Here is a 23,485-nt window from a genome sequence, read left to right as displayed (position 1 = left end):
TAATCAGAGGGATATTGTCTATAAACGATGGCGACCTGACGCCAATCTCCGCAGGAGGAGAGTTTGTCCTCTACATACGTGGAACCTTGTGCAGAGACACGGTATCGATCAGCGTATGAAGCTCCACGTTGATCCCAATCTCTCCCATATCTGTACTCAGAGGAGCACTCCTCCAAGTCCCAACGTGCCCTCCAATCCCCGGGGGGTGGGGGTGTTCCACACGGCGCATGGGAGACGAACGACGTCTAGGCAGCCACGTTGCATTTGCAGCAGGTTTGTCCAGCGAATAGGGTTCACAGTATGACGTAGCATAGTCCCATTTGTTGGCTGCTACAGAGAGTTCCTGTCCCACAAAGGTGCGGTCAGGCGTCTGGCTGGGAGACACCAAAGCCAACTGAGAACTAGTATGAAGGCGAGGATCAGTAGAACTTGGTATTGGAGGAACCAGTACCATGGCCAGGTCAACAACTGCAGAACCATGCCCCGAAGATGCCAATTTTGGCTCCTTAAGCTGCAAAGCCTCCAAAGAAGAGACTGGCAGGGGCTTCTTCTTCATCTTGGGGATAGGCAGGAGGTGTTGCTCTGCCAGCAAATGTGAAACTAGCGTTGGCTTCTTCTTTTTCTTCTTCAGCAGTACCAAAGGGACCAAAGGGAGGTCCAGTACCAAAGGCAAAGTGCGCTTAGTCAAGCCCTCCAGCGGCACAGAAGGGTCCGAAACCACAGATAGGTCCGAGGCAGGCATTGAGCCCCTGGTGGCGCAGTGGTAAAACTGCCGCCCTGTAACCAGAAGGTTACAAGTTCAATCCTGACCAGGGGCTCAAGGTTGACTCAGCCTTCCATCCTTCCGAGGTCAGTAAAATGAGTACCCAGAATGTTGGGGGCAATATGCTAAAATCATTGTAAACCACTTAGAGAGCTTCGGCTATAGAGCGGTATATAAATGTAAGTGCTATTGCTATTGCTATTGACGATACCGGTACCGAAGTCGGGAGTTCTGGTGCCGGAGGAGCAGAGTCCGAGCACTCTGATTGCACCAAAAAAAGCCATTTTAAATTATTGCTCCAATGACTCCAATATCTACATGAAACCGCTGGGAGAGATCATGAGGGGATTTGGAGCTGGGTGTTACCAGTATGCTGATGACACCCAGATCTACTTTTCCATGTCAACTTCTTCAGGAGTTGGCATATCCTCCCTAAATGCCTGCCTGGAAGCAGTAATGGGCTGGATGAGGGAGAATAAACTGAAGCTGAATCCAGGTAAGACGGAGGTACTTATTGTGCGGGGTCAGAACGCCAGAGACTATTTTGATCTACCTGTTCTAGATGGGGGTCACACTTCCTCAAAAGGAACAGGTTCGCAGTCTGGGAGTACTTCTGGATTCATACCTCTCCCTGGTTTCTCAGGTTGAGGCGGTGGCCAGGGGTGCTTTCTATCAGCTCTGGCTGATATGCCAGCTGCGTCCATTTCTCGAGATCAAGGACCTCAAAACAGTGGTACATTTGTTGGTAACCTCCAGACTCTAATTCTGTAATGCGCTCTACGTGGGGCTGCCTTTGTAAGTAGTCTGAAAACGTCAGTTGGTTCAGAATGCAGCAGACAGTGGTCTGGGTCATCTCGGAGAGACCACATTACACCTCTGCTGATGGAGTTACACTGGCTGCCTATAGGTTTCCGGGCAAAATACAAAGTGCTAGTTATAACTTATAAAGTCCTAAACAGCTTAGGCCCTGGGTATTTGAGAGAACGTCTTCTTCATTATGAGCTCCACCATCCATTGCGGTCGTCTCTGGAGGTCTGTCTCCAGTTGCCACCAGTTCATCTGGTGGTCACACGGAGACAGGCCTTCTCAGTTGCTGCCCTGGGACTACAGAATGCGCTCCCTATTGAGATATGATCCTCCACATCTCTGACAATTTTTTTTTAAAAAAAAATTAAAAACCCATCTTTTTACTCAGGCTTTTTGTTGAGGTTCCAGAGCTAAATGCTGAAATCTTAACTGAATGGCCATTGGTATCGTGTGCAGAAATTGCTTCGCTTGTCAAACAATTAAAACCAGGAAAAGCACCTGGTGCCGATTATATATCGGTGGAGGTAATATCTCGCAATTTAGAATGGTGGACCCCTGTATTGGCAGCATTGTTTTCTTATATTGACAGGACAGCATGTGTACCAAAAGATTGGAGAGTTGCTATTGTGGTCCCCATATATAAGAAGAGTGATCGGAAGCTGCCAGGGAATTACCGCCCTATCAGTCTTCTTAGCATAGTGAGTAAGCTGTACACTAGACATTTGTATAATCAGTTGGTAGATTGGCTTGACTCAGAAAAGGTCCTAGCAGAGGAGCAAAATGGTTTCAGGGCAGGTCATTCGGTAGCGGACTCAGCCTTGGTACTTTAACATTTAGCCGAGAAATATACAGGAAAGTCAAATTCTACATTATACGCCGTGTTTGTAGATTTTAAATATGCATTTGATTTAATCTCAAGGGAAATACTGTGGGGAAAATTGGTAAGATCATCCATTGATAGGCGGTTGTTACTCTTAATAATTAAGATGCATGAAAATTCAAGAATAAGGGTGCGTTGCAGTAACAAAGGGCATCTTACAAATGAAATCAGAATAAGCAGAGGGGTTAGGCAGGGGTATATTTTGGCCCCAATGTTATTCAATTTCTATATTAATAAATTAGTTACTCAGATGAATAACCAGGATTTTCACCCCCCTAAGCTGGCCAATAGACACTTGAATATACTCCTATACGCGGATGACGCAGTGATTTTATCACGGACCCCAATTGGCCTCAGAAGAGCCCTTAATGCTTTGGTGTCCTACTGTGATTCACAGGTGATCACCATAATTTATGAAAAGACCAAGGTGATGGCTTTTGCCAACAAACCTAAGAAGCAGTGTTGGATGTTGAATGGACAGAGACTTGAACAGGTATCACAGTTTAAGTATTTGGGTATAGTCTTCCAGACCAATACTAGGAGGAATGTGCACAAGGAATATATAATGCAAAATTCCTTGAGGGCAGCAGCAGCTATTAACTCTTTTCATAGGAGGCAAAGTGCACAGTTTGTTCCGGCTGCCCTTAAACTTTTCTCGGCCAAAGTCCGGCCTTTACTCCTTTACGGAGCGCAGCTAGGTATCTATTCCAACCTTGCCAGGCTGGAGGCAATCCAATCAAAGTTTTTGAGAAGTGTGCTCCAACTACCCCGGGGTGTCCCCAATGCATTTCTACGATTGGAAGTAGGCTGGATTCGGGTGGAGGCAAATGTTTATAATGTAATATAATATTGTAATATTTGAATATTGGCTGAAGTTGATTTTTCAGCCAGTAGGACTAGCACCCTTAGTGTTGAATTATAAATATAGGTCTAGGTGGAAATATTATGTGGAGAAGGGGTTGAATTACTATGGCTTCTCCAGCGATGCTTTGGTTGTCTTGGGCTATGGGAGAGTGAGATCATGTCTGCGCCAACGCATTGTGGATATGGAGAAACAGATGGACAGAAGCCCGATAGGGGTTAACACCTATTTAGGTAATCAAACATCACTGTCTGGCCCAGCAAGATACCTTAATAAAGTATTAGTACCTAGTTTCCGGAGGGCTCTGACGCTGGCCCAATGTAATGCCCTAGAAACGGCTGTCCCGGAGGGGAGATACTGCAAGATCCCCTATAAGGAGCGTGTCTGCCCTTGTGGTTCTGGGGAAGTGGAGTCAACGGCCCATGTTATCTTGAATCGTTAGTTTTATCAAACTTTGCGGGAGAGATATACAAGTCCTTTTTTAACAGCATACCCCAGTTGTTCTGAACAGTTCTATCTGGAATTACTTTTGATAGACCATTGGGATGTTGTATCTTATAACGTGGTGAAGTATTGTTTTCTGGCTAATAAGACTAGGATAAGAAATGTCAAGAAGCGAGATATGGGGTTGGACTGAATTAAATTTTAGATTATCACAATACATACAGCCCTCTGTTTTATGTAATGGATGAACTTGGGTGTTATGGCTCTGTTTTATGTTTCAACAGTTTATTATTATTTTTGACCAAGTTCGCTTTTATGTAAAGCTTTTGTACTTTGTGTTTTGCTGGTCGAATGACCATAACAATATATATATATATTTAAAAACCCATCTTTTTGCTCAGGCTTTTTCAGCTTCTTAATAATGTATAGGTTTTTAATTCTGTGACTGATTTTTAAATTGTTAGTTTTAATTGTTTTTATATGTGTTTTTAACTGTTTTATCATTGTGAACCGCCCAGAGACATGAGTGTGGGGTGGTATAAAAGTGTAATAAATAAACAAATAAACAAATAAAACCTTTCCCCCAGCATATTCCAGTGTAAAAATGCAGTTTGTTTGTTTGTTTATTTAACATATTTTATACTGCCCAATACTTACATCTCTGGGCGGTTTACAAGATAAAAACAAAAGTAAAACATTAGTTCAAAACAAAACAAAACAAAAAATTTAAAACAATTAAATTTTAAAACAATATTCTAAAAAGAACATTAAAACAATCAAAACAATATCAGTTAAAAGCCTGGGTGAACAGATGTGTCTTTAAAGACTTTTAAAAAGTTGTCAGAGATAGAGAGGCTCTTATTTCACTAAGGAGCGCATTCCAAAGCCTCGGGGCAGCAATGGAGAAGGCCCATCCCTGAGTAGCCGCCACATAAGCCAGTGGCAAATGCAGACGGACCTCTCCTGATGATCTCAATGGGCGGTGGGGTTCATGACGAAGAAGATGTTCTCTTAAATACTCAGGGCCCAAGCTGTTTAGGGCTTTATAGGTTATGACCAACATCTTGTATTTTGTGAAGAAACATATTGGCATCCAGTGTAACTCCTTCAATACGGGAGTAATATGGTCTCTCCTAGATGACCCAGAGACCAGCCTGGCTGCCACTAATTTCAGTGGCAGAATTATGTATGCAAAATTTGGTATCTGTAAGTAATCATGAAGTATGACTGTCTTTTCCACAAACATACAAACTCTTCAAAATATATAATAGATATCTTATTTCCTACAATCTACAAAATTTGCTTATGTATAGATTTAGCCTGCCTCACATATACAGTAACTCCTTTGATTCTCTGTCACACATTTAACCAGAAGTTTATAGACACAAGCAAAGACAAGTGACAAATTAGTACCTCCAGAGTATGTGGCAGCACCATAAAAACATAATTTATTTTTCAAATAACTTTTATACTTATAGCACTGCAGGCTGAAGACATCCTATCCAGTTTACTATTGATTCAAATGCCTGGCTGGAGCATCAGATTAAGGATGTGGCAGACACATGATAGGAAATTCCTCAACAATCCAGCCAGTTGATGTTCTCTTTCAGAATGATCTCTGGATGCTAGAGGATTTACTAAAGACTTTGCATGCAGAACACTGTATAATTTATTTCAAATGAAACAATGTACTTTTTCCTATCATCCAAGATTCAAAATATTCCACTTTACTTTTAAAAAAAATTGAGCATTTGTTTTATTCAGCAGCAAGTATTTCACTTTACTGTCAGGCAATATTAAGGAGACTTCAGTGCCTTAGGACATACCACCAAACCAAATGAATGCTAGGCAAGCAGGACAGGTTAGCTTAGACATGTGAGATAAATGAATGGGCAGACTGGCTTTCCTGCCTCAGCAACATATGCTCCTGTCCTGGATCAGACAGTTTCTGTCAGAAGCTAGAAGACAGCAGGAACACAGGAATGCAAAACATTGGATGATCTTTTGACAAAATCAAATATATGGAATAAAAACTAATTTGAGCTAGCAAAAAGTATAGACAATTTTTGCATGCAGTCAGAAGGCTTTTCTGCCCACATCTAACTACTGCTGGCAGTTTAGGTTTAGCTGTTAGAAGCATCCAGAGGTATTTGCCTGCAAAAGCAGGACACCATACAACAAGATCAAAGAAAGATAAGGGCATGGCTCTGGCACTACTGTCTCTGAGACATTTCAAGCAGATGTGCTATCTCAAATGAAGTCATCTACTTCCCTGACATATGGAGGTACAGGACAGCATCATGAGTTGTTAAAATAGAATTTTAAAGTTGGTAGGGACTTTGGTGCTCTTCTAGTCAAACATCCTACTCAGTGGTGCAGGAATCTGCTTCAGCATTCCTGACAGCTGGCTGTCCAGCTTCTGTTTGAAAACATCCAGTAAAGCAGAGCCCACCACTGCACAAGACAGTGTTCCTTTGTTGAACAACTCTTACAGTTAGGAAATTCCTCCTAGTCTAGCCTAAATCTATTTCCTTATATTTTCAATCCATTAGTTCTAGTCCTGTCCTCAGGAGCAACAGAGAACAAATCCACACATTCTTCCAGGTGACAACCCTTCAGATACTTGAAGGTGATGATCATTTCCCCCTCAAGAAATCTTCTCTTCTCAATGTTAAGCATATCCAGCTCCTGAACCATTCCTCATAGGACTTTGTTCCTAAACTCACCATCTTTGTTGTCTTCCTCTGAACTCATCCCAGTTTATCAATGTCCTTCTCAAAATGTGGTACCCGAAACTAAACACAGTCTTTTAAATGAGACCAGACCAAGTTAAAACAGAGAGGAATTACTACATCTTATGATATGGACACTATGCCTCTGTTTATGTAACCTATGATTGCACTAGATTTTTTAGTTGCTGTTTCAAACTGCTGGCTCATGTACAACTTGTGGTCCACTAGGACATCTGGATTCTTGTCACATAAATTGCTGCCAAATCAAGTCTCTCCATCCCATTCTTGTGCACTTGATTTTTCTTATCTATATGCAGGACCCTACATGTGTATTCACTGAACTTTATCTTATTGTTTTGACCCAAGGTTTGAGCCTATCCAGATCAGCTTGAATCTTGACTCATATTAGTTATCCTATTCAGCTTTGTGTCATCTGAAAATCTGATAATTTACTTGCTCCTCCAAGTCATTTATTAAAATGCTGAACAGTACAGGATCCAGGTCAGACTCTGTGGCACTCCATTTGATACCTCCCTCCAGTATGATATGGAGCCATTAATGTGCTCCCATTGGGTATGGTTGCTCAACCAGTTATGAATACAACTAACAGTAGTTTCATCAGTCCACATTTTACTATTTTGTCAACAAGGATACCAAATGGAGTCTTCAAAATTCCTACAAGGGAATGCACCCAGTGTGAGCTACAGTATTTATTCCATAAGGAAATTTCATGTTGATAGTGGCTGCCTAGAGGTCTCTCAGAAGAAACCAGGTTGGGGCAAAATAAACATCTCTCATAGATATCCATATAAAGTTTTGGATAGAATATGGAGCTGACAGAGGAATTAAACTTTTGAAGTCAGACCATAGCATGAGCAGGAAGGATCTGATTGTGTCTGAGAGGGGCCCAGATTACATCCTATTCACTCTCAACCACCTGAAATTCCTGAAAGTCTTAGTATAGTCAGATAACAAAGCAAAGGCATAAGGAAGATACTAAGCCAAAAAATGGTTAGAACTCTCATGATTAACACACTTTGGGCTTTGTTATTGGCAACTGCAGGATACATGTTGCAATTATAATTATATCATCTGAAGAGGTTTCCTCCAAGGGCATGGCTACATACTACGAGCAAAGACAGAGCTCCCAGCCCCAAATGGAAGGGCACTGGATACTAGGGATGTGTGAAACAATTCGGGTACAAAATGATTTGTACCCGAATCTGGCCAATTCGGGTGATTTGTAGACAAAACAAATCACCCCTAATCTCCAGAGGTAAAGAAAATTGATGTAGAAATAAAAAATCATTCCCTTAGGCACAGCCTATTAAAGGTATGGGGCAAGTATAAACAAAGGATAAGTCTAGCATTGTCACCTATAGCCTCGATATTGAATATGTATTTCCATGGAGAAGAACATGCAAAACAATTTGATCAATGGAGAGCATACAATTGCAAAGTCTTATGGTAGGAATATAAAAAATGAAATCCATTCAATGTTTAAGTCAAGAGTGTGATGAACATCCTTCCTGGCTATTGTATTCACAGATTAACAGTATAATTCAAGAAGAAGTATGGAAGAAAGGTGGAAAGTTGAGAGACTTGACAGAATTTGAAACTCTAATAACAAAGAACTCAAGAGCATTTGTTGGGTCTTATATAGAAATTACTACTGAAATACGACTCAGAATCAGAACAGGTGAGAGACTGTATGATAAAAATGTATGCAGTATATTAAAAGAACAATAGAGATGAAATAGTGGGAATTTCAATGGAAGGTGAACATAAAATTTACAGTGAATGGTACATTGAGGGAAAACTGGTATAAAATGTACCTACGTTGGTATATTACCCCAACCCAAATAACAAAGATGAACAATAAATACTCTGGGGATTATTGGAAATGTAAAGAACAGAAAGGTACTTTTAAAATTTTTATCATATGTGGTGGACATGTAAAAAAGCACAAAATTTTTGGAAAACAATACATTTGAAGATGCAACAAATCTTGCACATAGATTTTCCTCCCCCACTCCCCGGAGATGTTTATGTTAAATATCTTTAAACCATATATTTCTGCAAGATACACTGTACTTCCTTTATATATGATAACAGCGGCAAGAATCTTCTATGCTTCTTGCTGGAAAACAAATATGATTCCATCTCTAGGCGATTGATATCTTAAACTGTGGGATTATGCATCAATGGCCAAAATTACTGCATATATTAAGAACAAATCTGAAGATTATTTTTTTCAGACATGGGAACCATTTACTCAATATAATATATCACAGGGTATGGTTCCTCACCCAAGATTTGGTTTCTTTTTGTAGATAAATTTAATGCTGAATGCTCTGTGTAGATAACAGGCACACTAATTATTGACCTTACTGTTAACGTTTTTAAAATTTGCAGCCATTTATTTTTTATATTGGAGAAGGGGAGAGGGAGATGATGGTATAAAGAACTCAGGTGGAAGTAAACAGACTGTAATGAGAATCCTTGTAATTGTATCATTTGATCACATCTTGTTTTTCTTTCTTTTCTTTTGTTATTCCTATTTTTCTTGATTTTCTGTTTATATTATGGATAATAAAAATACGATTTAAAAAAACAACAACCCAATAACAAATCACCCCTGTCCTCAATTGCCCAGATTTAGGTACAAAACAAATCACCACCAATTTGGATCCAAAAAGATTCGGACCCCCATTTTGTGGCCAAAGTGGGTTGGATGGTGGTCCCCAATGGGTGGAAACTACCACCCAAATTTCAAAGAAATTGGGCAAAGGGGTGATTTTTAAAGAATTTTTGAATGTTGTGTGCCTTTAAGCTCCCCCCCCTTAGGGAATAATGGGTATTTCAGCAGCCCAATAACTCCACTTGGGGGGCACCAGGGTGGCCCAGAGCGAGTGGTGGTGTAGTGCACATAGGGTGCCAACCACCCCCAAAACCACAAGCCTATGGAGCACTGGGTTTTGTTGTTTCTGAGGTGTTTTGAGGGTAGATTCTCTGGTAGCAAATGAGAGTGGATTGAATCCATTCGGATTCGGAAAGTTCTGGTACAAATTGAATCAGGTGATTCAGGGGGGTCAGATTTGGACCCAAAACAAATTGGGGGTGTTTCGATTTGGGTACAAATAGAAATGAAAACATTGATTCATGCACACCCCTGTAGGATACTTACAGGTGAAAATAGTTGGCTTGAAGAAGAGTGTTCAGCAATTCTCTCACCTGCTGATGATTCTACACAAACTCCCTGCATTAATTTTTAAACTGTTATCTTCGCTAGCTGGGGCCTTGGTTCAGGGGGAAACAGACTGGACAGGACATTTGCAGGGGAGATTTGGCAGGCACACGAAAAGCTAAGTATCTCCCACTGATTCTCCCCTACAAACATCCCCTTTCTCACCTCATTTGTATTACTTCAGCAAATATAGACTAGAAAAAAACGTCTGCCAAGGTAACATGCAGTTCCACCTTAAATTTAACTAGCTTGGATCGACGAGGCAAAAGTGGGTATTAGTTTGTTCTGAGTTGACTTGCCAACACAGCAGAGCAGACAACAAATTAGAATACTGCAATTCAAGAGTCGTCTATCATCTGGAAAGGACTTGAACATATGAGGATAAGGAGAAAAGCCCTCCTCTTCTACATGCATTCTAGGTTGGGCCTACCAAAGTCTGCAGTACTAGGGACTGTTTTTGGAGTGTGTGTGTAAGCGAGAGAGAATGTCCACAACTTGTCTACTTACTGAGAATGGCAAAATGCCTTGGGCTAATTCCTGTGAATGTTGCTTCTGAATTTCTTGAACTGATCTAAATGTAAGTCCTTCAACACTTGCCTTTCAATAGAAGTTCTATTAAATGGTAGCATTCTCAGAACAATGGCATCAGTTTTTGTCAGATAATAGATATCTGAATTCTAAAATGCTAATAAAATTAGTAGATTATGGGGAAATTGTTACATGATCATCAAGTCTTAATGCAATTAACAGTTCACTGCTGTACTCTTACAAATATGTATGAAGAATGGAATAAGGAACATTTAGAAAGGCTATTCCTCAACTGTGTTCTAAGGTGGGAGGATTGTACTACAAGCATTCCACCCCACATTATATTGCTAATTACAAAAAATCTGGAAGGAACGTCACAGAAAGTCACTACTTCTCTGTCAGCCAACAATTTAGGGCTGACAGGGTAGAACTTGGTAGATGTAAATTAAATAAAACATGAATATTGAGGGGGAAAACCCTTAATACCTTTTAAATTGAAGAAGTTAAAGCTCATTAAAATCTAATCCTATGAGCTATTAAGTTAAACATTCTAATCATAAACCTATTTGGGCATTTTTCTCAGCAGATTATTTCTTTATTAACTTTGCACTGATTGGACTCCATGAAAAGCACAATAAATCTTTCTTCAAGGAGTACAAAAGGAGCAAGAACAAACTTTAACTACCAAATCAATGCAGGAGTGAGTTTGGTATATGCTTCATATTAACACATCAAAATTAATTCCTGTTAAGGGTGTGCGTTATCACAGCTAGCAGTTTGCAAACAATGATTATTTTAAGAAAATATTTTAGTTATTGTTCTTCGTATAACATTTTTCTCCTTTACGGCTATTTACTATCTTCCAGGTTGGAATCTTTCACATTTATAACTCCCATCTGAGTAGTTATATTGCTTTTACTCAAGACATAAATAACTAGCCTGAACTGGTATTATGTTGTCAGCATAGTTCTCCCCCCTCACCCAAAAAGGAGCATCATTTAAAGTTTCATTAACTACATGGATGTATAATTAAACAAAAAAACAAAAAAGGAGGTCAGAACATACATTAGCCTATTTTATTTTTCTCCATCTATTACATTTTCAAAAGCTTCGGTATGACTTCGCTCCCAAGCTGTGAAAGCCAACCATTCACCTCCTTTTCAGTATGAATAAGGCTGACATTTGACAGCTTCACATAGCTGACAGGGTTATACAACAGCCCACCCTCCCTATTCTCAATCCAATTAGACCTCTAATCCTCCAGATGAAAGGCCCAACTACTCACGTTCCTCATGACAACGACAGCTATTGATTATTTGTCACTGCAGCTAACACCTTCTCTGTGGAGGCCACTCTGACAGAAGCAAACCTCCCAAATTAGACAGCACTTTATCTGCCCTGGAGGCCAAATGGCACAACAAGTAAAGGCTAATAAATGGTATAAAAATGAACAAATCATAACATTATGACAGGTTGATCGTTGCCAGCAGTTTCACAGCTCAAGCTTGACGCTCTGTTAGACCTTCTTCTCTTCTCTCTTCCAATCGTGCTCCAACTTTGACTGAATTAAAGGCCAGAACAATTAAGGCATTTGACCAGCAAGGGTAAGCTGGGATAGAAGTATTACCAAGGGACACAGATGTCAATAACAGACTACCCATTTGTCAATACAAACATTCTATACATGCAAATGCTGATGTCTCCGTTCTCCACTAGGTTGCACTGATGCCCTTCATAAATAGCTCAAATAGGAAATGATGAAATTAACTTCCCAGACTAGTAATTTTCTGTGAAGAACATAATTTTTAAAGATATTAAAGTGGAATTCTGATAATGGACAATGCTGCACACACTGAAGTGTAGTATTTATGTCATATCAATATGGCATATTATGGCATAGCTCAGTAAAATGTGTGCCAATTTTTTCACTTTAAAGTCAGGTAAAAGGGATTTATGTATTTACAACATGATAAAATGAAACCTATCATGATAAACATCAAAGATAGCTTGAATATTTAAGGTTATTAAAATGGTACTTTCTTTTATTAAAAATTTGTTTCACAAATTAGCCATTTAAATATTATTTTTTTAATGAGGATGCTCTTTTCTCTTAAATGCTAGTATTTTTAATGGCTGAGATACAATAACGTATTTTAGGCACACTCAAGTGCTTGGGCATGCATAGTAGGGTTTGTTTTCACACAACCCCCACCGTTTAAAACAGCAAACCCTCATGCCCTGTCACAAACTGCTTCTGAAAATCCCCTCAGTATAAAAACTGTCTGACAAACAGCACAGAGGGTGGGTTGCTGTTTGAGACACACAAGCCCAAATACCATTATTGGGTTCATGGAAATAGTTGAGCAGCATCTTGGATTCCAGCCAGCATTATATACAACTAATGAGCAAATTCAGAAAACATAATTTGTTTTTACTCTTCAAAGTTTAACTTATTTCCAATAGCCCATTTATGCTATTCCACTGAAAACAAATGGTAGTAGCAAAATATAACCACACCTAGAAGTTCACAGTTTTAATCCAAGTAATATCACTATGTGACCGATGATAGCCAAACCTCAATAGACTTTTCTTCCCCCTCAGCTGTTAACTGCTTTCATCTTATGATGTATTACATTTTCCTCTTATAATAGTACTGCTTTAAAAACAACGTCTATTACTATTCAAAACAGATTTTTCCAGGTTTCTACCCTGTTCAAATGTTTCTTGCAGCTAAGGGATGGAAAGTTTGAAGATAGGGTACGGGAGATGGCAATTCCAAGGGAATCAAGTAAAATTTACTATTTTCAAAGTATTTATTTTATTTAGGAATATATATCCCACCTACTTTCCAAGCAGGAACTTAAGACAGCTTATAACAGTTAATAGAACACACACAACACCACCCTGATTAAAAACAGCATTTCAGGATTTCAGGGGGAAGGGGAATTCCAGAAAGCAGGAGGCCATCATGGAGATTATCTTTATCACCACTAGCTGAATTTCAGATGGTGGTGGGACATGCAGGAGAGCCTCTCTCTATGACTTTATGGGCGAAACAGTTTCACATGGGAGTAGTCAGTCCTTCAGGCAGGGGCGTAGCTATAATTGAACAAAAGGGTTCAAAGAACACGGGCCCCCAGCTCCTGAGGGCCCTCCAGCTCCATCCCTCCCTATTTTCTTCATTGTCTTCCTCACTCTGGGGGGCCGCCCAAGAGAGGGATGAACACGGGCCCCCTCTCCCCTAGCTACGCCCCTGCCTTCAGGTATCTAGGTCCTAAGTCATTTAGGGCTTTAAAGGTAATAACCAGCACCTTGAATCATGTCTAGAAAAACAGCAGTACACATTGCAGCTGATACAGTAGTGGAGTGATATGGTCTGTGTGTCAAGCACCCTTATGACCCTTGCTGCCTGTTCTGTACCAACTGTAGTTTCTGAAGAGACATCAATGGTATCTCCATGTAGAGCATATTACAGGAGTCTAAATGAGAGGTGACATGGGCATGGGTCACCACGGCAAGGTCCATATGATCGAGGTAGGCGTGCAGCTGGCACACTAGCTTAAGTGTATAAATGTGCCCTGCCCACAGTAACTATCTGGGCATCCAGAAGCAAACCGTGGTGGAAGCTGCTCCTTTAAAGGGAGTGCTACCCCATTCAGAACAGGCTGAAAACCTACCAAATCTGTGGATCTCCTAACCAGGAGAGCCTCTGTTTTGTCTGCATTTAACAATCATATTCTGGAGTCACATTTTTTTTACACAGAAGTAGGACTTCCTACTCCCAAGTAGTCTTATTGGTTACATTGGATGCCCCCAACCTTTCCAGATGACAGATAATAGTTTAATATTTCACTTCAGGGGACTGCAGTGGGAAACTTCACTTCAGGGGACTGCAGTGGGAAACCCCACACCCCAAGCATGGCCCCCTGTGTGACTGTACGACTCACTGAGAACATGAGTTGTTAGCTAAGAAAAATGAACATTTCAAACCCCATTCTAATGAGGACCCATACTGCAACATCTCAGTTCTTAGTATTTGAGCTGAAAGGACACACCGTGACTGACCGAAAGGCAATCAGCACAGGTCTGGGAGCTGGTAAAATGCATTTTACATGCCAGTCTCCCGCAATTATCATACGTTCTGCTTGGTTTCATGTCAGCTGTCCTTGGGCACACACTTCTTTGGTACACACAAAACCAATGTCTGCTGTCCATCCAAGCCAAATACAAACGATATTGATGTCTGGGTGTATGTCCGGCTCATGTGTCTCATAGTGCATACAAAGAACAACTCATTGCTCAGGAGAGTCCCTGCCAGCTATACATTGTGTTATCCCCCACCACAATCCTCTGACGGCAGGTTCAGATGAACACAGCCCTGCACACATGATAACATCAGGGCTGCAGCAAGAATGCACCTGCCCTGATGTCACTGGTGGATATACCCATTAGGGATGGGTTCATGCTCTCCCGGGAGGGGGTTACCTTTAAGGTGCAGGGAGGGTGCCCACGCCCCACCCCCTCCGCTTTCCCCTCACCACCGCTGTTTCCAAAAACGGTAGCGCAGGGCTGCTGTGTACCTCCTTGCAGCCCCGTTCAGCATTGTATCTGAAGTGGCTGTTTTTGAAGTCAGTGCAGTGGGGGATGGGCACCCTCCCTGCTCCTTAACGGTGATCCCCTCACCTCCGAACCGTTTCATGCACATCCCTAGTGTCCCTGTGCTCTTGGCGCATCCTTTAATCGTGTGAGGGAGTGCTCATCTGAATCACCCCTCTACATGCACTGCAACAAGATTTTGGAGTGCATATAGAGGGGCAATGCACCTGCACAACATGTGGGCCTATTTGTCTTTGTTAAAGTCCTCCAGTTAACTTCCCAAGGAAACCTTTGCCTGTCAGGTGGTAGGACGTTTCTGCATTACAGCACCACCATATTTTCAAACCGTACCTCTTTAATTTGCTTGGCTTGTGTTGCCAAAAGGGACAGCACCATGGAAACCTAGTAGCTGCTCATCAGGTCAGACCCAGGTTAGGTCAGAACCAGGAATGTAGCACTGCTACAGCTGCTGCACAAACAAGGTCCACATACTAATGATGATGCCAGCCTGGCAATCACTCCTCTCCTGTGGCTTTTTCAGAGCTTAATTACTTGTGATGTCCTCAAGTCAAACCATTTCAGCTGCATTGTGGCACCAAAATATGAAGGCCCCAGTCTCTGTAGCGTTTCATGATTGGAATGAAACACATTAGTTAGGACTAGCAGGCCAAGATACGCTTTCAGTTCTGTTAGGTCAAGGTGCTTCCACTGGAACATAGGAAGCTGCTGCCTACTGAGTCAGACTGTTGGTCCATCTAGAGCAGCACTGTCTACTCTGATCGGCAGTGGTGCTACAGGGCATCAGGCAGTATTTTGATTTGTCCCTCATGGTTCTGCCCCCTCTCCCTCCCTCCCAGATTGCAGAGGTTGCTTCACTCACTACCTTGTCCTGGACTAAACTCCTCTTAGTCTGGTCTCTCACTGGACGACCCAGCCCCACCACAGCACTGACCCTAAAATCTTTATTTCACCCACATATCTCTTCAAATGCCTCTCTCCTGCATTTGCTCGCTCCACCCCTGTCCTTCCCCAATGAACCTCTTTGCCCAACCTCCTTTCAGTTTTTCCTGAGGCTAACTACTCATATCCCAGGGTCATTTCAGGTGTCAGAATCCCACTGCCATTGTTCACACCAGCAGATGCAACAGCGTCTGATGGCCCCTGATGTTGCCCAGCTTGCTCCCATTGGTTGACCAGCATCACTCACTCTGGCCAGGCCTCACCCTGCTGTAGGGTGGGCCTGAGCACCATGTCAGGATCCTGCATTACTTCCATGTGTCCCAATGCTGCTTCCACCTTTCTAGGTGAGTCAGGCAGAGGGTGTGGTATGAGGGACTGATGGTGTCTCTGATTGTTTCACACACTATCCCTGTGTGCTCACATTTTATGTGTGCACTGGGCCAGTGATGGACAGATTGCAGACCATCTATTGTCATTTCTGCTCATCATGTAACCCATTATCTCAGTACTGGCAGGTTAGCAAAACCACTGGCAGGTGAGCAAGGTTCAGCAGAATGCTCAGTGCCACACATTCCATCTCTATGTCTTTTTGCTCTCTTCACCTGGAGCCAAGCTCCAATCCACCCTGCTTTGGGGGGCGTGGGGGCTGTTTTCCACTAGGAAAAATGGGAAAAGACTAGAGACATTGGTCCACTGGTGCCAGGCTTACTGAAGCTGACATGTTTGGGTTGCTGCTTTTGTTATCCTTTTGGTTTTGTTGTGGTGGCTAAAATCCCTGCTTCTGCAAAGTCAGATGCTTCTGGATGTTTCACTTGTTCCAAAAGCTAGGTCTGACATTGTGGGAGGGACTAGTTTCATCTGCCCAAACTTGGGAACATAAAACGATGCAGTGGCTCAGACTACTTGTAAGACACTATATAATCTTTCAATGTCAATTGAGCTTGCAAGGGGAAATGAACTCAAGTTTCCAAAGAAAAACAGGGTGTTCTCTCCCATCCCAAATGGCTCAACCCCCTACCACCCCATCCATTTCTGGGGTGGTTTTCCTCCCAATTGACTTAATATGGTCATAGGATAGAAGCCACCCTACCATAGGGAGTCCATTCATTTTGGGGTGATTTTCTATCCTGTGCCATATTTTTATTAATAAGTATCATAACTGATGAGGGGCCATACTTGTGGATAGATCTTGTACAAGAGTGCAGGTAAGAGTTTGACAACAAGAGCATAGCTGGGAAAGCAATGTTTTGCTTGTTTACACGTCTTTATAAGCTGGAGGTGGAAATCTACCCCAAAAATCTGAATGAGGGTTAATTTATGCTTGTTAACTCTCATCTAGCCCATCACTACCTCCAGACATTGATTCAGGACCATCACCACATCTCCAGTTGGGGATGGTACTAGTGAGATATAGACTTGCACACCAATTTCTGCCAGTAGATTTATGTAGATGCTAAACGTCTTGAGGCACAGTATAAAACCCTGCAAGATGCCATAAGTAACCATAAGCACGGGATGAAGACTTAGGGCTGGTTCAGACAACCCAACAAACCAAGGTTTGTTGGATTGTGAACACATGTTCCCCCAGCACAAAGCTGAACTACAAGCAACCTGGTTACTTAAACAATAGCTCTGCATGACATCTAAACATGGAGCTATAGTTTAACTGCAGTTTCAGGATATGAAACAAAAAATCAGATCCCTGTTTAATATCTTGGTTTGTAAACAGAGGAGTTAAACCACAACTTCCTGGTTCAGATGACACATAGTACTGTGGATGAACTAATAGGATTAGGGATGTTCATGGAACCGTGGAGGTGCGGTTCAAAGCCGGAGGGGGCGCTTCTTTAAGGATGGGGGAGGGTGCACTCCCCCCGCCTCCCCCTCCCCCGGTGCTCCGTTTTTTGCAAAGTCCATGGGGCAGCAGCATACCTCCCTGCCACCCCTTCCCCCATTCTTGGCCGGAAGTGGCCAGAAATACCGTGTACGTGCGCACATGCGACAGGTGCCTGTGTGCCTGGTACTTCCAGCCACTTCTGGCCAAGAACGGGAGAAGGGGCGGCAGGGAGGTACACTGCCACCCCATGGACTTTGCAAAAAAACCTGAGTGACGGCAGGGGAAAAGCAGCGGGAGGGGTAAATGCACCCTCCCCCACCCTTAAAGAAACACCCCTGCCAGCTTCGAACTTCAAGCCGGTGCCATGTTCAAACCGGTTCGGAGGCCTTTAGAATGGCCTTCGAACCGATTCGTGCGCATCCCTAAATAGAATTCTTCCCTCACAGCCAGGTACAAGGGGAAAGGAGGGGGAAAAGGAGGCACGAGAGAGCACAGGTTGTGCTCTTTCCTGCTGTCCAAAAAACCCTGGTTTGTTGCATTGTCAGAACTGACTCAATATTCACAAAGAGCGGCTCTCAGAATATTGCATGGAAGCAGAGGACATATGGTACAGCACTTTTAGCATTATGGTTAATCCAGCCTTAATCAACCACCAGTAGCAAAATTATTGCTGATTAGTGGATCAATTTACTTAAAAGTCTGGCAACATTTTATGACAATTATTTAGCTTTAAGTAAATATGCTAACAGTTTGACTTCTTTTCAAAAACTGGAGAATTTATATCATTAAATTGTCGTTCTACAGGCCTGCACACACAAAAGTTGTCTCCAGATTTTCATGCAGAATACTACATTTCAGTTCACTGTGTTTAAAATTGTTAAACCTGCAGATAGGATTACAGAGAGAAATAATGAGCTTTTCAGAGACTTAACAGATGTTCAAGGATATTCGAGCAACAAGAGAAGTCTATAGATAACAGTTCTATTTTTCACTATATAAAATATACACACTTTCCGTAAGCTGAAACACCATTTCATGAAACAAAAACCACAGACTTAACAAAAGTTGGTGGTTTCATTGCGTTGGAATGTGATAGTGTGAGAAAAAAAGATTATCAATATCCATAGAATTTATATTCACATGGACAATTCATGTGTATTTATAATTACTTTTTTTAAAAACCGCCCAGAATAATTTGGATGGGGTGGTATATAAATGTAATAAATAAATAAAATAATAATAAAAGTCTCATGAACACTTGCAGGATGACAGCAGGAGCTGCAATGGGCTTCCCTTGTTGTCTGGATGGATTATTTCAGTGCATGCAGCCTATTATTTGGCAGCAGTGGGCTGTTGGGACATCATATAGTAATGTTTACATGTTTATGCCCTATTGTCTTCCAAATGCAACTGAAGATACTGCTTATTATCTATACATAAGCAGATAATGCTGTGTACTTAAGACAGTGCCTCTGCCCTATGTTTTTTTATACGATGGCAGAGAACATGTTTTAGAGTCTTCAGCCAATATGCTCAGTTCAGATATTTTTTTAATTATTAACATTTATATCCTGCTCTTCCTCCGAGGAGCTCAGAGTGGTGTACATGCTTATTTTTATCCTCACAACAGCCCTGTGAGGTAGGTTAGGCTGAGAGATACATGACTGGCCCAGAGTCACCCAGTGAGTTTCATGGTTGAATGGGGATTCAAACTTCCTGGTTCCACTCTAACCACTACACCATGCTGGCTCTCAAAAGTTAGGGTACCAAAAAAAAATCATAGTGGCTCAGCTATAGAACTCCAGAGCTTTTAGAAGAACTATGAGATAAAGCTGAGGGCCAGCTTTTGGTGACCTGAATTAAGCTATCAGTTATCATCATCATCATGATATTTATTTCTCCTAGATGTACCCATCGCTAATCCCATGCATGGCATCTCTCGCGATAGAAGCTGCCTGATGGATAGCGACGGGGAGACAATGGCGGTGGCAGCTGGTTGGCTGGAGGAGGAGGCTGCAGGCCGGCCCAGCTGGCAGGAACAGGAGATGGCGGCAGGCTGGCCTGGCCCGGCCCGGCTGCTGGGAGGAGGTAGTGGCAGGCTGGCCTGGTCTGGCCGCTGGAAGGAAGCGACCGCTACCAGGAGTGGGCAGGAGTAGGTGGCGGGTTTCCAGCTGGCTCACAAGCCAGAAAGTGCAGGGGGGCAGAAGCAGGGGGGAAGTGGCCGATCGGCCAGAAAGCCGGGCATTCCAGTGTCAGGGGAGGCAGCAGGGTTGGGTGGGCCGGCCGGGGTGCAGATGCTCGGCACCCAGCCCAGCTAGTGTGTGTGTGTGTGTGTGTGTGTGTGTGTGTGTGTATGTATGTATGTATGTATGTATGTATGTATTATATAAATTCTCTAAGGCGTACTCATGGCTAATCCTGTGTGTGGCAGCTCTCGTGAAAGTTTGAGAGCAGAAGCACCTGACTGGGCAGTGGAGATTCCATGTGCAGATAAGGAGGAGCCAGTGAGAGCAGAAGCACCATGGTGAATGGGCAGTTGGGATTCCATATGCAGATAGGGAGGAGGAGCCTGTGGCACCGAGGTGATTGGGAAGTGGGGTTCCATATCCAGATAGGGAGGAGGAGCATGTGATGGTTAAGGTCAGTTAGGATGCTAATAGTTGTAAGATGCTCTTGATTTTAGAGGAGAGGAATCTATATATATAAAAGTATAGTGGGCAGGGGTCTGTGAAGAGAGGGGTCGTGAGGGAAGAAAGAGTCCCTTCAGGAGAAGGAGGCTGCTGCTGTGTGAATTAGATGAGGAAACAAGATCTGTTAACTCAGGAAGGGAGAGAGAGAGAGAGAGAGAGAGAGAGGGAGGGAGGGGGAAAAGACAGAGGGGGAAAGCGAGTGGAGGAGAGAGAAAGAGAGGAAAAGAAGGAAGGGGAAGATTGAAGAAGGAAGGAAGAGGGATGGGTCTGAGCCTGTCAGTGGCCTGAGGGGAATGAGCGGCCATTGTGGTGGTGGCAGTGAGGAATGGTCCAGTAAACTGCTGCTGCTGCTCTCATGGCGGCACTTAACCCTAACCCTATTGGCAGCAAGGAAGGGCCCAGTCAACCACTGCTGCTGTTTGGGGCTACCGAGGCCATTGGTGGAGGGAGGCAGGCAGGCAAAGGACGGGCTTGGGCCTAGGCCTGTCAGCGACCTGAGGGGAACGAGTGGCCATGGCAGTGGCGGCAGCGAGGAAGGGCCCGGTTAACCACTGCTGCTCGGGTGAGGGAAGGGAGAGGCCAATAGTCACCAGCAACGTGGCAGCTGCGACCAAGAGGTGTGAGGGAGATGGAGTAAAGGGATGGAGAAGTGACCAAGAGGGGAGAGGGGGATGGAAGCAACGGGATGGAGGAAGAGGAATAGGAGTGTGGCTCAGATGAGGGGGGCTGTGGCAGGGGGTGAGGGGAGCAATCAAGTACCAGCGAGCAGATGCTCTCCACGGGTTAAGCTAGTTTAATATATTACCGATTTCACAGTGAGTATTTTAACACCTTTTAGCCACATTCAGCCTTCAAGATGAGGTGGGCTAGAATACACACACACACACACACACACACAGTTTTGGAAAATTCACATGACTTTATTGTTTGCAGGAGCAACTACAATATTAAATTGTAGTACCATTAAAGTATTAAAGTACCAGCGAGCAGATGCTCTGCACGGGCTAAGCTAATTTAATATATTTACCGATTTCACAGTGAGTATTTTAACACCTTTTAGCCACACTCAGCCCTCAAGATGAGGTGGGCTAGAATGAGTGTGTGTGTGTGTGTGTGTGTGTGTGTGTGTGTGTGTGTGTGTATACACACACACACACACAAAAGTTTTGGAAAATTCACATGACTTTACTGTTCTGCAGGAGCAACTACAGTATTAAATTGCTCACATGAATAACAGATTCCTCAATAGCAATGCACTTGGAGATGGTATCAATTTGTAATAAGCACACAAATACCCATGTGTGACCATTTTAATGTACAAGTTATAATTTAAAGTGAGTGAACAATGTTACAAAAGAATTGGTTGGAAGGGACTCTTAGTTCCTAATTCTAGGACACCCAGGTACTCATAAAAGACCAACTGTTACTTGAGGCCAACTGATTAGCTGTGGTATTAATTAACAAACTCTGGAGGATAGTTAATCCAAATAGCAGATTAGATACTAGCTCTTAAACCACTTACAGGTTAAACTGGTACAAGTCACAGTATCACAAAACCCTTTGTAATATTAGAAATATTCTTACTACTTGCTAAAGAAAAAATAAAGAAATTCTATTTTCAAATTATCATAATCCTTTTAAATATTTAATAAAAGAAAGCTTGAAGAGGAATACATTTGACAACTACCTCAAGCAGGCTTATAGTTCTTTTAACATAAGTCAGGCATAAGCAGCAAATTGTCAGTCCTGCTTGTTATATGTATTTCCATATTTACTATTGCTGTAAATAATGAAACATTTTATAGCTGTTGAAATATTTCATTTCATAATTTTGTTAAATACACTATTCTAAATTATCAAATTTTAGGTGCTAAGGGTTTTTAATATAAATGGTTATCACAGAGTAGGATCAATCGACACCAAGACTACAATCTTTCCATATGTGTTGTGCCTATGGAATATTTATTTATTTATTTATTTCTATGTAAACCACTTTGGGAACTTTTGTTGAAAAGCGGGATATAAATATTCATCGTATTTGTATGTGCACTTTAATTTGTTATACTGTTGAAATATATATGGGGTCTTGACACACGTTATGGGCTTATATAACCTATGCAATTGTGTGATTTTTTGTTTTTTACATTTTATTTAACAGATACTTTAAGATGCTGAATGCTTCCTTGCTGTATTACTCGGAGCACTTATCTAATCCCCCAAAGCTATTATTTAGCTTTTCTGAAAGACATTCACTCCTTTCCTGTACTGGAATGTACTTCAAGACTACAACATAGCTATGCATCAGCAATACAGCTAGCCTGCAAAAAGCTCACTGGAGGAAGGGAAAGATACTGATGTGTCTAATAATAGGATTCCCAAACAAAGCTATCTGAACACACACATTCCCATCACTTGTGATCCGGATACCATACTATCATCATCTTTGAATAGGGGCTGGGGACAACAACTAACATGCAGCTGAAACAGTCATTCACTGATTCTTTACATAAACCAAACTCATTTTTGAAACACACTGTAGATAAGCGGAAATTTAATCTGTCAAGAAGTAATCTTTTATGACCATTAGCTCTCCCCCCAAAGTAACAAGTTAGTGCTGACAGGCCTGTAGCACAGTACACAAATGACTTATTTGTCAGGAGCTCCAAAACGATCTCTCCAAATGAGTGAGTGGAAGACAAAATGGCAATTGTGGTTCAGTGTAAGCAAGTGTAAAGTGATTAATGTTGGGGTGAAACCCCCCAACTTCACATATACTCTGATGGGGTCTGAGCTGTCAGTGACGGACCAAGAGAAGATCTTGGGATCGTGGTGGATAATTTGTTGAAAGTGTCGACTCAATGCATGACAGCTGTGAAAAAGGCAAATTCCATGCTAGGGATCATTAGGAAGGAGATTGAAAATAAGAATGCTAATATTATAATGCCATTGTGCAGATCTATGGTGCGGCCACATTTGGAGTAGTGCATACAGTTCTGGTCACTGTATCTTAAGAAGGACATTGTAGAACTGGAAAAAGTGCAGAAGAGGGCAACCAAGATGATCAGGGTCCTGGAGCACCTTCCTTATGAGGCAAGGCTTCAGCATCTAGGGCTTTTTAGTTTGGAAAAGAGGCAACTAT

The 23,485-nt window shown here is 42.2% G+C and overlaps 1 protein-coding gene across 12 annotated transcripts in view; it reads right to left on the bottom strand.

Moving 5' to 3' along the window:
* Positions 1-23,485, bottom strand: part of INVS (inversin) — a 210,454-nt gene that overhangs the window by 163,480 nt on the left and 23,489 nt on the right. Inside the window, exon 1 of one of the 12 annotated variants that reach the window (XM_053262826.1) lies at positions 18,404-18,529. The exons of 10 other annotated variants lie outside the window; for them this stretch is intronic. Coding sequence is in view for 1 of the 2 variants with exons in the window: in XM_053262825.1 (XP_053118800.1) it covers positions 11,549-11,557 (9 nt within the window). In the remaining variant the exon portion in view is untranslated. Of the gene's footprint in view, positions 1-11,548; positions 12,095-18,403; positions 18,530-23,485 lie in introns of those variants that run through there. One more of the 12 variants, XM_053262825.1, reaches the window with a different exon arrangement.

Source organism: Hemicordylus capensis, chromosome 6 (genome assembly GCF_027244095.1).
Source record: "Hemicordylus capensis ecotype Gifberg chromosome 6, rHemCap1.1.pri, whole genome shotgun sequence".
Taxonomy (NCBI): Eukaryota; Metazoa; Chordata; class Lepidosauria; order Squamata; family Cordylidae; genus Hemicordylus; species Hemicordylus capensis.
The sequence above is the reverse complement of the archived record's forward strand: the minus strand, read 5'-3'. Positions and strand labels throughout refer to the sequence as shown.